The sequence below is a fragment of the Periplaneta americana genome, chromosome 16 (genome assembly GCF_040183065.1).
Source record: "Periplaneta americana isolate PAMFEO1 chromosome 16, P.americana_PAMFEO1_priV1, whole genome shotgun sequence".
Taxonomy (NCBI): Eukaryota; Metazoa; Arthropoda; class Insecta; order Blattodea; family Blattidae; genus Periplaneta; species Periplaneta americana.
The window spans coordinates 140,198,805-140,216,547 of record NC_091132.1 but is presented as its reverse complement, the minus strand read 5'-3'; the positions used below and the strand labels follow the sequence as shown (position 1 = coordinate 140,216,547).

General features: G+C 35.8%; 1 protein-coding gene across 2 annotated transcripts in view; it reads left to right on the top strand.

Moving 5' to 3' along the window:
* rho-6 (rhomboid 6) overlaps window positions 1-17,743 on the top strand; it is a 306,816-nt gene that overhangs the window by 248,099 nt on the left and 40,974 nt on the right. For both annotated transcript variants that reach the window (XM_069813099.1, XM_069813098.1), the window contains exon 3: window positions 14,861-15,083. In XM_069813099.1, the coding sequence (XP_069669200.1) occupies window positions 14,861-15,083 (223 nt within the window). The remainder of the gene's footprint in view (window positions 1-14,860; window positions 15,084-17,743) is intronic.

Here is a 17,743-nt window from a genome sequence, read left to right as displayed (position 1 = left end):
AATCGAAAGTTCAGGCAGTTTAATAAGTATAACTCTTAATCACTTAACATCGGACGCAACCGGCGGAGTTGGATATATGGGCATAGAAATTAAGAATTACGGTTCACCGACTAAAGAGAAAATAAACAAACTAAAACAGAATTCGGTAAGATAGACGATTTTATACGTGATTTACTTCGCCGAACAGTATGTGAACAGCACGCGAAAGAGATATCGCCAACAGCAACACCGTCCTTAGCAACTTAAATAATGACATTATTCACAGCAGTGCTTAAAAGTTTTCTAACTTACAGCAGTGAATTAAATGCTTTTAAATCATTCTATATGACAACCAACATATTAGCAATAGTAAAATGAATATACGAGTATATGAACTTCTTCGCCAACAACACAGTACAAAGAAAAACCCTACAATTTAAAATTAAATTTACATACCAGTAATGGATAAAATATTGTATAGCATACTAGAGTAAACAGAGTTTATGCGTTCGTGTAAATTATCACCCAAGGCGAAGCTGATAAAATCTAACTTTACTCTTTTGTACTATAAATTCTATAACTATTCAATGATCACAGTTTCAGAAAATTTTACCGGCGCAACATTCTTAATTAAGTATAAAATTCTGGAACTTCAATAACATGAGAATTTAACACTTATTATAGAAGTCTGCATTTTTTTGTTTATTTAGGCAAAACATGTTAGTGAAAATATAAATATAAAGTGTTTTTAAAATAAGTTTGTTCATTTTTATACCAATTTTGTTTTAGTAATTATAAATTAAGGTATATTTACAAAGATAATATAGTCTTTCTGAAAATCGCGGTTTCACGGAACACAGTTTGAAAAACGTTCGCAAATCACAATGACTTCAAGAATTGGCAACTCGGCTAAGGGTTTATCCCTTGCGCGTGCCTGCAGTTAACTGGTAAAGGGGATGAGGGAAGGTCGTCATGTTTTCGTGCGAAGTATAATACAATATATAAATTGCACTTTTCGTCAGGAATGGATCGGCTACTGTTGTCTCATTCATTGGTCACTAAAGTTTCTTGACCTATGTCCCTTTGATTTTAGTTTGTGGGGATGGATGAAAAGCTAAGTATACAAAGAAAAGGTAAAAAGAAGAGAGGATTTATTCTCTCGTATTATTGACAAAAACGTCAAAATGACCTCATTGAACTACACCATTAGATTTGTGAAATGCATTGAGACTGGCGATGATATTTTCGAACATCTAGTATAAACTGTAATTTTTGGTGTTTTGTTAATCAATAAATACAATAATGCATTTGTCGTTCCTTAATACCCTTATAATAGTCTTTTACGCACCGGATTAAATAGTTATATTTCCGCATTGACATGTTTATGTCAATTTTTTCACTCAGAATATAGTATCGGTACTACAATATATTAAAATAGTATTCCTGCTGAAACACACTCTATAAATGTTACTGTTATTAATAAGTTATTGTAGACAATAGTACAAAACCATTTAATTGCAATTGCCTAATTCTAGCAATTAATGATATTAAAAATAGCTATCCCAAATGAAACAACATGAAATCATTTCCAGGAAAGCAAATCCCCTAGGTTTCGAACGAAGGAGCGTCAGGTCCATAACGTACAATAATCCGCCCACTATACCAGCTCAGCTACTGAAACACGAATCATTTGCATATCCTCTATTCATAATTCATAATATCAGGCGTGTTTATATAGCCTACTGTTTAGTCAATTATCCGAAAACAGGTTTGAACCTCACAATTGACACCAATAAGGCATCACTCATGGGACAACTAATCCAGGAGATAATGGGGTAGGGTGGCCAGTTTCTTTCCCTCTTCACTGCATGCACCACTGATTAGCTACATATTACACTAATCAGTCTTCAGATGTATACAAACAATTGTTCTTCCTCTGACACATAACAAGGGAGATGTAGGCTACTGCCTTGTAATAGATGTACATACCAGCCAGAACCTCAATCAGAGGTAACGTTTTATATATAGGTACGGTGTATAAAATTATATATGCTTACTTGTATAAAAACAAGAGCAATGAGATATAGATTTACACAACCTTATAAGTTTTTAGTGACAGTTTTATTATTTGGCAAACTGCTTGAACTAATACATATTGTTTTCTTTTTCTCAATGTAGATATACAAACACTTTTATCATAGCCATTGTCTACTTTATAGAACAAAGGTTCCAACATTGGCACTTATGTTAATGCAACGAAGAGTCAAACTATTGTCTTTAGTAGAACTGGAAGTGTACCACAAACGAAACTGACACTGTATGGTACTGCTCTCGAATTTCAGGATTCGGTTAAGTATCTTGGAATTAATTCGAATAATCGTCTGTTATGGCATACCAACATTGTAAATATACGAGATAAAGCAATAGCAAGAATGGTAAACTTTATCTCCTTCTAAAAACATGTGTTTGTCAATATCTAAAAGTGACAATTTATAAATTATTAATTAGATCTGTGTTTTATATGCTTCGGTAGTATGGGGATTTGCACCTAAGGCATCGTTAAATCCCATGCAAGTAGTGCAAAATTAAGTTTTGTGTGTAATTCACCCTCTATTGATCCTCTATAGGGCTTTAACTTAATTTGTATTATATTCATCAGTGTTTGTATTTCTTTTTTGTATTTATATGTGCTATCTGGTAGGATGGAAGAGAAGGCCTTATGACCTTAATTCTGTCAGATTAAATAAAGAAATTAATTAATTCATAATAGCAGGTAGTACACAAGAAATGAACAGATACATGAAGACCTAAAAGTGGAAAGTATCCCAGTTATCATTAGGAGATTTGCTGAAACATTTTATAAGCAGGCACGTTCCCACAAAAAAATGTGTATAGACCTAATACCCATACATCTAAACTAGAAACTTATAACCTCTAACACTAAACAAGACAACATACACCCTTGTTCCTCTTATCATAGTTGTCAATCAGATTTGTAAAACCTGCGATATTTTCCAGCGAAGACATCACTGCAATCAACACTGGAATCGCACTCGCTAAATAATAGTCAGATTTCCAAAAGATAGAGATTGAGAGTAGTCATGTAAACACCAGTAAAATATTACTTTTGTGCGAGATCGTGCGTATTTGCTTGGTTTCCGCACAAAACCAACACGCGGGAAGTGTGAAATACCATATTCAGTATTCCCAACGTAACACACATAACAATTTCCCCATTCTTACCGCTTAAGTGTCATATTCATTTTACTGCTTTAGGCTTTTAACATATTGTTTTTAAAGACGTTCAATATAGTAATAATTATAAATTGGAAACTTACCACTGCAATTTCACATAAATTGCACTGTTAATTATTGTTTTTAAATATTTGCAAAAATTAAGTAAACTCTACAACACCACAAAAGTTACTGCATTTGTAATGCAAGTAACATTAAGGAAGCCGTTAAAAAATCAACAAGATTCCAGACTCATCATAGACTGGGGAAAAAAAAAGACAGACATATATCACGACCTGCTGCAGTATAGTAAACACAGAAAACATTTTATAGGAACAATGTTGAAGATAGATATATTTGTTTTCCAAAGTTGCCGTCATTGAACAGAAACCAAGATGGAGATTTCATTGCAACTAATTAGAAATTCCTCTTTCAGGTATGTACTAAACGATCTTCGCACAAAATAATGTACGATACACGAGCGGTATGTTTGTTTTCATGTTCTCGGAAATTAAAAAAGCTCAACTACGTTTCGCTTTTTCAATCTTTTCCTCGAACATGAAAACGTCAACATACCGCTCTTGTAACGCATATTACTATTCTGTTACAAGATGATGCTGGTGATTATGATGATGATTATGATGATGATTATTATTTTTTATTATTATTACTGCTTCTACTATCGATACTACAGTTATTTGCTTTTGTCTTTTAGTTGTGCCATGCTCATATAGGTAAATAAAAGACAGACGTTAGTTAATGAGGATTAATAACGAGCGTCAGCTACTATCGCTGTTTGCGTCCTTATCTAAACTTCTTTAAAAAACAAAACACAAACAATATCATAAGCAAAATGCGAGCACTAACTAAAAACACTATCAACAGTTGTAGACGAAACGTTTAAAATTAGGGGGACAGAATATAGCCTATTATATACAAAAATCACAAAATATATTCAGATCACTTTTGATAATCGGATTTCAATAACCATAATTCGAAACATTAGGGATAAGTAAAAACAGAGTGTAATAAATTGGAAAAGTATACCGTACCGAAATTTCAAATCAGTCGTAGGACTGTTAATTTTTAATACTCTGTTTTTAATAACAGACTGAAGATAATAGTTATTCCTTCACTGAATTTAACAGCTCCTTCTTCCGAAAATATGAGTCAAAATCAAAGCACAGTAAAAGAATCGTGAAGGTTCCAAATAAACATATTAGATCTTGCTTCGAGGAAGCTGCGGGTTTTCTGATATTAGAAGAAACAACAGATCATACTCCTCCATCGTGTAATTAGATAGTGCATTAGCAATGACACATTCTCTGTGTTAACTGAAACAGTTACTAAACTGCATAAATGTACTTTACATTGTTCATATAAAACACAATTTCTTTATAGTTTCTCCGTATAAAAAATTGAAAGTCTTTACTTTTTTATCCAAATAGTGTGTCTTGGGATACGTAACATAAAAATGTGAATTGTTGATTTTGTGAAGAAAGTGGACTCATGTTTTTTCATAATAAGTGATTCAGGTAGTTATTCGGACAAATAATTTGCCTAGTCCTATATTTTAAAGACATTATTAATATTTCACTAAATTAAGATCATTTTTTATGATGCAAGAAATCCTAAAAGATAAAAACTGGCTCAAGCGGAAATGACAGCTCTAAACACAGCAAGTCCAAATGCAGATTTAATTAAAATTGTTCAAGATGATGAATTTATTAGTCACAAGTGTGCTTAAAAAGAAGGAAATGGGGAAACGATATTCCAGTTGCGATAAAAGTTTTGCCGCAGCATTCCATTAATGCTCACCTCAAGACGAAAGATTTCTAAGAAGAAAATTATGTTTACCAACAGTTAGATCTCTCAAAAATTGACTTTATGAATTTGGTATAGGCCCGGTATAAATCGCACCATTCTACAATTAATTATTAAAAATAAAATCCGATATTGTACCATTGAATGAAAAGGTTGTAACTATTATTGTTGACGATAAAATGTATTTGAAGGAAAATATAACTTACAATGCTAAAACAGACACTTTGAGGATTCATTGAATTAGGTATAGATAGGCATAATCAACAAACTTCAAGTGACGTAAAAATTTCAGAAGTGCCATTTGCAAACCAAGCACTGGTTTTCATTATTCGAGGAATGTGCAAAATTTTAAAACAAACTACGTATAAGTTATTTTCTATCAAAAGATAGCATGTCTGCAGAAATTTTAAAATCGCATCTGCTTGATGTAAAATATAAAATACAAGATATAGGCTTCATCCCTAAAGCAGCGACTGTGCCAGTATCTTCACTGAGAAATATTTCAGTGTGCAAATAAATTCTTACATCAAAAATAAAATGGATAACCATTAGCTAAGAAACGAAATACGCAATGTATGAAAGTTTCTAAATTCATGCATAACTAAATCATAATTACATTTGAAAATACGAGAATTGTTTCATTTCATTTCTGTTCCAATAACTTTGTAACTTCTTATTAATTTAAAATGTTGTGAACCTTGTGACTCTAAATAAAACTATTGATTTGCATTTTTTATTGACATCAAATGCACACCTCTCCGTTTGTCCTCACGTAACCTAGCACGCCGCAAGAAGTGTATAAACAATCCAAGCCGCTAGATGGCAGCACAAGTCACTTTTCGCCGCCGCCGGTTGCAATGCTAAACAGGCAAGCTTTCCAGTATTATTGTTTAGAATATTTGATAACACTAAGGATAAAATAGTAGAATAACTCGTGTGCAATAAAACCATTAAAGAACAAGAACTATGAAAACTTAGTTGCACGTTTTATAACACTTAAATTTCGACCAAAATTACTGAAATGGCATAAGGGTTGGCTTCCCGGTAACATGGTTGCAACTAATATTAAGGCTTGTAATTTCTAAATTACGTATTTTACTGGACATAAGTTCCTTACCTCAAATTACTTCTTATAAGACTGTTTACATTCCTAGAAATTGTACACAAAATTACGGAAACACGCTGTATAAATGTTTTCTTTTTGTTGCTTATATCGGTATTAGTTCAGTTATTAATGAAGTAAGTATAATGTAATGACTAATAAAGTTTTTATTAATAAATGAAATATATTTTTCGTTGCTAATCTTGTTAAGTACATAAATAAAAATTAATATTCACATAGAAATATTAAAAGTGGTGCATAAGTAAATAAAAATTGTGTGATAAACTGTTATGCTGTCTTGATGGCTCAGCTGGCAGAGTGCTTTCATACGACGATCATGGACGCGGGTACAAATCTCTGCGATGAGAAAGTTTTATTTCTGGCGAACAAATCGAATATTAATTAATTTGTCCTACAGAATAATATCTGTAATATTGACAATTAATATTGAGGAGGAAAATTCGCTCCGGCGCCGGGGATCGAACCCGGGTCCTTGGTTCTATGTACCAAGCGCTCTGACCACTAAGCTACGCTGAATTCAATCCACAGCACCGGACCGAATCCTCCTACTTCAATGTTTCCCTATGTGGCCTGACTCCAAGTTAGGCATATATGTTGACGTATGTGTCCAATGTCAACTGCCATTGTATTAGGACATGACGGGAACATGTAGATCTGTGAGGTACGGCAGACCATTATTACAGCTATGGTATACAGATGTGATGGCTAGAGAGGAATCATGGTGTGGCGGATGGTGATACCGCCTTGGCCGTGCATCGTAATTGGCCCGCAGTTCTTTCCATAATGAGTGCACAGAAGCCTACCTGTTGAAGTGCTTAGGGATGCTACATGTGCCGCTTACCTCTTCCTGAATAGTTATTTTTAAGTACTTTATTGCTGGGACGTCACTACGACCCAGCAACCTAGAAGTTGAGTTCACCTCCAGTTAGTCGCACTCCCAACCCACATACATGTATGTATGTATGTATGTATGTATGTATGTATGTATGTATGTATGTATGTATGTATGTATGTATGTATGTATGTATGTATGCATGCATGTATGTATGCATGCATGCATGTATGTATATATGTATGCATGCATGCATGTATGTATATATGTATGCATGTATGTATGTATGTATGTGTGTGCATGTATGCATGTATGTATGTAATGTATGTTATGTATGTATGTGTATTTATTCACACTGCAAATGGGTAAATACCGGTGGCAATGGTAACTAATTACACTCAATAATGACAAATAATAATAATAATAATAAACACAATTAATAAAAAAATAAAATTAATAATAATCATAATAATAATCATAATCATCATCATCGTAATAATGAGCATCGTAAATTAAATGAAGCACGATCGCTTAAAATAACATTTAAAGTGAATCTAATTTGTATCTTAACCCTAAGTTCGAACTAAAACCCACGAGTATGATATGTTCATACCTGCACAAGGACCTTTCAGCACTACACTCATTTCGTTGTCAACTCACTCACTGCACTGGAACTACGACACATTTCACTGATATTATCCTGATTTCACTAACACTTCAAAAACATTTTACTGTTCAAATACTTTGCACTGCCACTATAAACTATAAAACTTCAGTTACACAACACACTTCACTGACACAACACACTTCTTCAATGAAAACAATACTTCAAATAAGAAAACATCAATTACACCCTTTAAATAGTGTGTATAATATACTACCGTCTATTAGTAAAGTCTTTAAGCCTATTTTTAAATGCATTTTTGGTTATTAGTAAAGCCTTTAGTAAGTCTGCAGGTAAAGCATTCCAGTCCCTGATAGTACGATTGAGAAAAGAAAACTTTCCAGTGTCCGTCCTCTGTCTTCTTTCCCTCTAGTTCGCTGAGTACCCAGCTTTCTAGCAGGCAACTTCACTTGTTCCTACACCAGCTCTCTCCGTGTGCCGCCTATGAAGCGTAGCGAGGATTACTATGGAATGATTGTGGTGGACTGGAGATTAATCTGAATGATATTGATGCCAAACCTGGATAAACGGGGGAACACCGAAAAAAAACACAACTGCGACCTCGTCCGCCACAGATGTTAAAATGGATTTTTCAATGAAAAATTCCAGGCTTGCCAGGGACTCAAACCGGGACGTCCTGAGTAAAAGGCCGCCGCTGCAGGAACTATTTTTACGTGTTCATAATTTATTTATTCTTAATGAATAGGCCTATATCTTTTATATTTAATGTTTTAATTTGTTATTTAACTCTGCGTATAATTATGCGACTCCTCAATATTTACTTTTGTTATTATTTGAATTAATAATATTTGAAATCTACTGCAAGAAATAATTACTTTTCTGATTTTATGAACTTCTTGTTATCTCTCTATAGCAGCGTTTCTCAAACTTTTTTGAAGTGGGGACCACTTTTTAAGTCAGAACAGTTCCGCGGACCACCTTAGTCTTGTTCCCTTCGAAAGCAAATTTATAATTTTTAAAGCATAGTTTAATATCAATATTTTAAAACGTAATTAATTTATTAATTAAAATTAACTTCATTCAATTAATTTTGTATGAGTATTAACTAATTAAATTAATGTTAATAGAAAAAAATTCATTTTCGTTTTTTTAATAATTCAAGGCTATTAGAGTTTGGATAATATTATTTAACTTATTAACTAAACATAATAAATAAATGTTGGTACTCACATTAATGAGATGGATAAGCATGCCGATTCTTGCTGGTAACTTTAAGTCGGAGATCGTCACATACATCGAGTCGATCTCGGTGCTTCGTTTTTATTAGAGTTAGCGATGAAAAACCCTTTCTCACACATACGTAGAAGCAAACTGAACTATAATCTGTAAAGCACCATTGTATATGTGTATGTATATATGAATGTATGTACGTACGTATGTATGTATGTATGTATGTATGTATGTATGTATGTATGTATGTATGTATGTATGTATATATACAATGGGATCACGAACCCATGAAAATTCATGATATTTACTTGGAAATTAAATTTAAAATTGTGGCTTCAGAGTTTCGAGGTGCGAACATATGCCATTGCATAATTCTTTTCCAATAACGAAATCATTTTCAACCAAAAAAAGATTCTAGGGTTGGAAATGGTGAAAAAATCCATTGTTTTACACAACTGACTCAAGAAGCAAGTTTCCTCTTGAACCCCTTTACTTTCTCATGCGCAATGAAAACAGTCAAAGAATTACCTTGTAGGCAGACCTCGAGGATCACAGGTGGTCAGCAGACCATAGTTCGAGAAACGCTGCTCTAATAGCAATCCTCCGAACTCTATAGACATGAACCAGTGCGATGGAGAACTGATTCATCGTCATACGTAATGAATGTGCCCAGATGTTTCATGTAATAGAGCTAAGAAAAGACGGTCTTATGTAATTAGCCAAGGTCTTTAATATACGCAGGAGCTTTTATTTAGCAAGAAAATTAGTCTCCCCATGTTCTAAAATATCACTGATGCTCGGCCTTGAGTTTTATAATCTTAATTCAAGTTCTACAATACACGTTTTTATTTCTCACAAAGTTGGCCTTATTCTATTAGATTAATTTAACGATTGCAAGAGCTTCCAGACTTAAGGATCAAACCTAGTTCGGTCACCGAAGTGTCTGGCTTCGGTCTCCGAAGAAATATGTGAGATTTGTGCTTTAACGACGCTTTCAGTTGGAGATGATGGAAAGGTATGATGACGTCAATCTTAATTTTAATTTTAACATTCGGAGAAATAAGTCATAATCTTTACTTTGAAAACCCTCATTTAGAGACAGAGTTATTTTCCTTACTGTAAGTCTACGTACGCCAAGGATACCTTTTCTTCCGAAGGAAGTCGTGCTAAAGACTTTCATCGCCCTGGATCTGGTTTGAACCCCTGGACGAAGTTTATTAATTACTAAAGGTGTAATGACATTTATAATTAGAACAACTGCATGTTGATTTCTATTTTTACAATAATAAGGAAGCTTTTAATAGAAGAAGGAACATCTTCTGCGGACCTCTAGAACAAGAACTAAGAAAGAGATTAGTGAAATGCTCTTTGTGTGGAGTGTGGTATTATATTGAGCAGAAACATGGCCCTTACGACGAAGTGAAGAGAAACGATTGGAAGCATTTGTAATGTGAATATGGAGAAGAATGTAACCAGTGAAATGGACAGATAGAATAAGAAATGGAGCTGTGTTGGAAAGAGTGGGTGAAGAAAAAATGGTGCAGAAAGTGATCAGGAAGAGAATAAGGAATTGGCTGAGTCAATGTCTAAGAAGAAACTATCTACTGAAGGATGCACTGGAAGGAATGGTGAACGAAAGAGAAATTCGGGGTAGAAGAAGATATCAGATAGAAACCATTAAGATACATGGAGACTATGCAGAGACTATGAGGAAGGCGGGAAATAGGAAAGGTTGGAGAATCCTGGGTTTGGAGCGAAAGAACTACCATTCGACAGAAAACTATTAATGATTGCTTTCATTATTTATACTTGATGGAATTATGTTGTTTGATAAACTTTTACTCCATTTTCTTACTTATAATATGAAATTGAGACTAGTGGTTAACGTAGCAAGTATTCAATCACTTGGGATAACATTTGAAATTGTTCGTGATCACAATAACTGTAGGGAAGTCTTCCTCAGAATAGACTACTTCGTTTCCTTCTGAAATTATTCCGATCATTCCAATATTGCGTCATTACCATTTTATGAGATGTAGTCTAATTAGTGATACTGTTAGGTGACTTATTGCTCCTCAGTACGTGAGAGAAACGAATAGTCTTTTCTTTGTTATTTATTTTCGTATTTTCTTTAATTTCGATGTCACTTGTAGATCTTCTCAATTTCTTAGTTTTCTGTCAGTTAGTTTTTGTATTTATGCATAATAAAAACCTCATTTGTTTCGGCTTCTGTTTCCTGTTACTCCCAATGTTAGGAACCGTAAAGCCAAGGCAGTACCACAGTCTAGTATATGCAGTCAGGAAGCTTGAGTTTATGAGGGTACTAGAAACGATAGACTGTGCAGGTACTATTTCGCATTGTCTGTGATGAAGCGATAGTAGCGATCCTAGTGGTTAACAACTATCTATGGATGCATATTTACTACGTATTGAGTTTCGTGACTGTATATACTAGACTGTGGCAGTAATGCTAACGCTTTTTAAATGTCATTAGCTTTCAGATCTCACTTTACTTTGTAATTTTCATTTTATTGTGGAGTAATTAAGTTGAATTCTGTTTAATTTTATATCCAGATTTCCATCTTTCGTATATGCCAAGCCGAAACGTGAACAGTTGAAATCCGTTATCACATTTAAATAACAACATACAGTACAGGTAGTCATAATTAAATGGTGGTTAATGCATTGTCATATTTATGGAAGTAATTAGCTTTGAACGGAATGCTTCCTCGTTATCATAATTAATCGTGATCGTCATCATCCTCGTCGCTTTACTACCTTCGACATTCATTATCACAGATCTAGTAACTTCATTATGACGTAGTACACACATACATCATAGGCTGCAGCCTCAAGTTCTCGAGTTCTTGCAAATTCTCAAAGCATGATTCGTTTACAAGTCTGTACACATAATGTGTAAAAATTCGATTCTGCTTATGCATGACTTATCCGCTATTTTTACTAATATTACTGCATATACTAGTGTGAACATCAATTCTAGAAATAGCAAGCATCGTTAGACTGCGAAATGCGAATATACAATTTTAATCTTAATTGAAGGGCACACGGGAAAAACGAACAATGTCACATTTCCATTAAGGGTGAGATAATGACCTATTTCAGTATATTACTGCAAAATGTATTGATTTTCCTACCTGAAATGAAGGAAATGATGAGTGTATCCATGGTTTTAATTCTTCTTTACCACCTTTGGTAAAAATAACACTAAATAATACAGTGAATTAGAAAACGACATCACCCTTAAAGGAATTGTGACATTGTTCGTTTTTCCCTTTGCCCTTCAATTAAGGAATCTTTGCACTTGACACTTACTGAAATCTAAATAATGAACAAAACATGAGTGTTAATTCGGCGGTATAATTAAAAAATTTGTAAAAACATAAAACTTGAAATAGACTCGTAAGTTACTTCTTACAGAGAACAAAACTTAAGTCACGACGGAGCGAGTGGGAATTCTAAAATTTAAACATTCTATTACCGTCCACCTTCACTACATCACTACTAGAGATTAGAGAATGTGACAATAATTTCTCTGTGATGTAGTTTAAATATATTTTTTCATCTGGGTTATGGCAAAATGGGATCTCTTCGTCTTAGGAATTTGCTTCTCTGACAATAGGCTTCAAAATAAATTTTAATTTTGAATTCATTTTTGTATTTGTTCCAATAAGTCCTATAATGGTAATACAAACATTTAGGGTGCTATGCATAGACATGCTGTAAACTAGCCCCGGCTATCGACTGATTACTTGTATAGGATTCAAATCATATCATATCGCTAACACTGGTTTATGAATACGAAAAACGTTAGTTCGCTGATCATCAACAGGAAGGGTGGGTGGATGGATGGATGGATGGAACCACTACATCCCATTAGGGCAAGGGCCTCCTACATCAAGCAGGGTGAGCTCTCCTTGTACTCGCCTGGGGAGCTATACCTGACGAGTCGCTGAGTATTTAATTTTTAAAGAATTCGGCCGCCAAATTTTGAGGGAAATTGTTGAAAGCAAAGTATTATTAAATGAGGCAATGAAAATGTGTGATTATTTTGTCATCCACTCTTAATTAGGGAATGCGCTCTTATTGGTTACAAGCTTCCAGAAAATCGTAAATCGCGAACATTATTATTTTACGGCGATAATAATCCGTATAGATCAGGCCTGCACAAACAGCTCTCGCCGCTCGCCGAAACGGAGAAGAAGATACGTGAGAATGACATAGACTTGCTATAGGTAGAGGAGAGGGAAACGACCACTCAGTTATCTAGTGGAGTGCAGTGTGTAGGCCTATTCTCAGTAACTGTTTCACGTTGCTTACCTACTGCTACAGTACAGTATGGAGGAATCTAAAAGACGGAAAAGTGGTGATCAGGCAAATTATTTCAATGTTGCATGGGAAAATGCTTATTATTTCATAGCCGCTGGAGTAAATACTCAGTGCTTTATCTGCTGCCACAACATTTTGAAAGGTAGAAAGAAACGTAACATAATGCGTCATTACGAGTCCAGACATAAAGATACTAAAGATATTAATATTCAACAATTTAAATATCTCTCTTCAGGGATATGTTGAATAAATTACGGGATTTCAGTCGTAAACTTACACTTTGCGTAAGTCAGTTTCGAGAAGGTAATATGGCTTACTTTCGACCGATAGAAACCGCTCGTGATGAAGCCATGTTAAACGATTATGTGAAAATATTAATTGACGTTCAAAATGAATTTAATTCTAGGTTCCAAGATCTTGTCTTAAGATCCACACCTGTGGAGTAACGGTTAGCGCGTCTAGCCGCGAAGCCAGGTGGCCAGGGTTCGATTCCCGGTCGGGGCAAGTTACCTGGTTGAGGTTTTTCCGGGGTTTTCCCTCAACCCAGTATGAGCAAACGCTGAGTAACTTTCGGTGTTGGACCCCAGATCATTTCACCGGCATTATCACCTTCTTCTCATTCAGACGCTAAATAACATAAGTCGTTGATAAAGCGTCGTAAAATAACCTACTAAAAATCTTTTCTTAATTGGAAAGAAGTTTAAAGTTATCATAATAAATTCCTTCAACACCAGTTGAAACAATGTCATAAAAGTTACAGGTGGGCCTGATTGTTGCAGTTGGTATAGCGCTGGCCTTCTATGCCCGAGGTTGCGGGTTCGATTCCGGGCCAGGTCGATTACATTTAAGTGTGCTGATATAACCTCGGCAGTTGCGAGCGTCGTTAAATAAAACATAACATTTAACAATTTACAGCTCGGACTTATTGATCTTCAATGTGCTCTAAGGGCTAAAGATCGTTTGAATAATACTACTAGCCTGGTTGAGTTTTACAATACTAAACATTAGCAATAGTATCCACGACTACACACGCTGGCTGTGAAAATGATTGCTATGTTTGGCTCAACATTTATATTTGTGAGCAACTGTTTTCTATAATCAACTTTAATAAAGGCAGGCATTGAACATCTGTAACTGATGTTTCATTACAATCAGCAGGCTACTGTTCCTTTCAGCTGTCAACAGCATAAAACCTCGTTTTGATGTACTGATAAATAAAAATATAACAACATGATATTGTACATTTAAGTAGCTATAAAATTTCTATTATTTTTGTAAAATAAATATTTCTTTGTTAATTAATAATAGTCCAAGATAGTTTTGCAAACACTGAACGGGAATTCATTTCATAAGCACTGGTAACAGTACTTCCTTTTGTGTATATTTAGTGCGAGATCACCCCTTCTTCCAGTCCACCCTTATACAGAGCGCAGCTAATATCTGCATTCCGCTCATGAGCTGTGAGCCGGCTCGGAGAGCGCAAACCTTGTGCAGGCCTGATATAGATGGTAATAAACACGGCGGCTAGCCTGTATTATTTGTTATCTTGTATCCTTCCTGCTTTCACTGCTTCTTGAATTGAACTCTACCCTTCGACGTGAGAAGCCTGTGATCTTGATCAGCCTATGATCGCCCATTCCTTAAAGCTTGGAACCGAATGTTGCAGGTTGGAGTGTTCGTTTGGGGAGGCGCAGAGGTCCAACGCGCCCTTGTATACGACCCGCACCACCGTGAGCAGCTATGGCGCTTCCTCACGTACATGCTGCTGCACTCCGACGCGCTGCACCTGGCGCTCAACGTCGCCATTCAGTGCCTCCTGGCCGCCCCCCTAGAACACGAACAAGGTCACCTCAGAACAAGTTTCATCTACCTCGGAGGTGTGCTTGGAGGTGGGTAAAACTCATTAAGTTTGTCCCCCCGAACATCCTAACTTCAAGATCGACATTTCTGTGTTACCATTGAACCGAGTTCCTACGGCTGCTAAATCAGATGTAATGGTGAACTGGGTTGGTCGGTTTGCGCAGTGGAAGCAATAGAATTAATAAATGCAATAATCCAGACAACATGATATATAATCTGAATAAATTGTATCACAATTACAATAACACTGTACAATGAGTTTATTAATGATTAACAGAGATACATATGATAGAACAATGACAATGTTGAATAATTTCGAGAGCAAAATTGTTCCGGGGCCGGGTATCGAACCCGGGACCTTTCGTTAAACAAACCAACGCTCTACCAACTGGGCTAACCGGGAACTCTACCAGACACCGATCCAATTTTTCCATCTATATCCACAGATCTCAATTTAAGTCACACAGAGTTAGTGTGCACTCAATGTCGGTTGCTCGACGGTTGTCAGCCACTTTGAGATCTGTGGATATAGAGGAAAAAATTGGATCGGTGTCTGATAGAGTTCCCGGGTAACTCAGTTGGTAGAGCGTTGGTACGTTTAACCAAAGGTCTCGGGTTCGATACCCGGTCCCGGAACAATTTTTCCCTCGAAATTATTCAAATCAACAGGGAGTTATACCTGAAAGCTTGATTTGCAATGACATACAGTAATTTTATTGCTGAATCTAGGCCTACTATACTCAGTGCCCGTCATTCTTACAATATTCCTTTCAATTAACTTACTATACAATATCGATCAGACAATTCATACAATTTAACTTCGGACATTCATAAACTATTTCCACACATCTGCACATCTGTACAGTAGTCTTTTACAACTCTGGCGTATCGTAATGAGAGGAGGAAAGAATACCCATAGAAATCAGCTAATCAATCTGTTCCCATTTAACGAACTCTGTTCAAGTACAATTACTTCTTTGCAATCTAGAATTTTCTCTACTATGGCTGACAATACTCACGTATCTTCCCCCTATTCCCAAACTACGTAGAACTCTATCTGCACTCCTCGTAATTCTACACGCGACGCTACATTCACGCAACCGTCGAACCTCAAATATTCCACAATATATACTCGACGACAATAACCATAAATATACCGACAATATGATCCTCAGTATATTCTTCTCATATAATCCTACGACGACGATTAATTCACCCAATATATAGGCCTACTGTTTCCTCCGACGAGTTTAGTGCTGCGACCTGAGGTACTCTTGCCATCGGTGCGGGGGGGTTACAGGTAGATTCTTTTGTTGCTACAGTCAAGCCGAGCCGAGCGGAGTGGGAAGTATTAATCGTCTAAAAATATGCAGTCTTCAGTTTGTAGTAGTGTGTGACTGTGTGCACGTGTTAGGTACTCTATATACGAGTGACATATTTTCAGTATGATTGTACTTCCTTCCAGACTGCCGCAGTCACTGTTCCCTCCTACTCCAGTACCGCGCTAGGTTAGTCGGAACCACATTCCTCTCAACACTAAACTCCTTAGAGGATGACAGTACTTCACAGTATTCTCACAATACTTTCACTATTATTCTCGAGGATTATTACTATATCAAAATAACCTTTCACAATAACCATATTATCCTCGACGATCAATACAACTATATTCTCATATATCACGACGACTATTATTTTAGCATAATACGACCATATTCATATACCATGACAGATTTCTGAACAGTCTAAATGCTGTTTCCCACATCTAACTACGGCTAGACGGTTTCCTAAAACGATCACATTACACTAGTTGTTCCACACTATAATATCCCTACAGATTTCCGAGTCTAACCTGCTAGTTGATCCTCACTACATCGCTGGAGATTTCCGACTAACATGTCTATCTCTCGCGGCTTCCTCTCTCAGACACTCATAATTCCTGTTGCCCAATGAGGAAAGAAGGAAAGGAATGCACTTAGAATAGACGGCACCCTAGTCGAGGTCAATTATATAGGCTCCGACAAGGAAAACTCAGTGCGCAGAAACCAGCGGGCGTGACTGTCTCGCGCAGATGAGTATGCTCCCGTTACCAACATGCTCTCACGCCTACTGCAGGGGGATAAGAGGGGTATAGCATGCGCGCCGCGAGGAGTCCGAGCTGAGTTTTCCGTGTAGGATACCTATAGTAGAGTGTCGTGGCGCTGTATTAGACTGTACTGATAGTTGAGCCGGCATGCACTGAGGATTCCATATGTTTTAATGTTTATCTCCAAACATCTTGACTACATTTTTGTGTTGCCTTCCTCCATATGTTTTAATGTTTACCCCATCAAATATCTTAACTTCAGGATCTACATTCTTGTGTTATCATCCTCAATATTGATGGCTAAGAAGTGATACCTTGTATCTGTAAATTTGCCGGTGAATCAAACAACTGCCCTGAAAATTAATTTTTCTCACAATGGACAAACTTTTTATATATTTTTCTGCTCTGAAAGATTTTCTACTCGAGGATAAAATATTAGTTAACTGTCCAACTTTTTGAACATAATAACAGTGTAGGTAACCTAAATAATAATGTAGTTAAACTAAATAACCATTTTTGTAGATACATGGTATCACTTCTTAGCCATCCTCCCAAACATCATAACTACAAAATCTACTTTTTGTTGTATTACGTTCATCCATG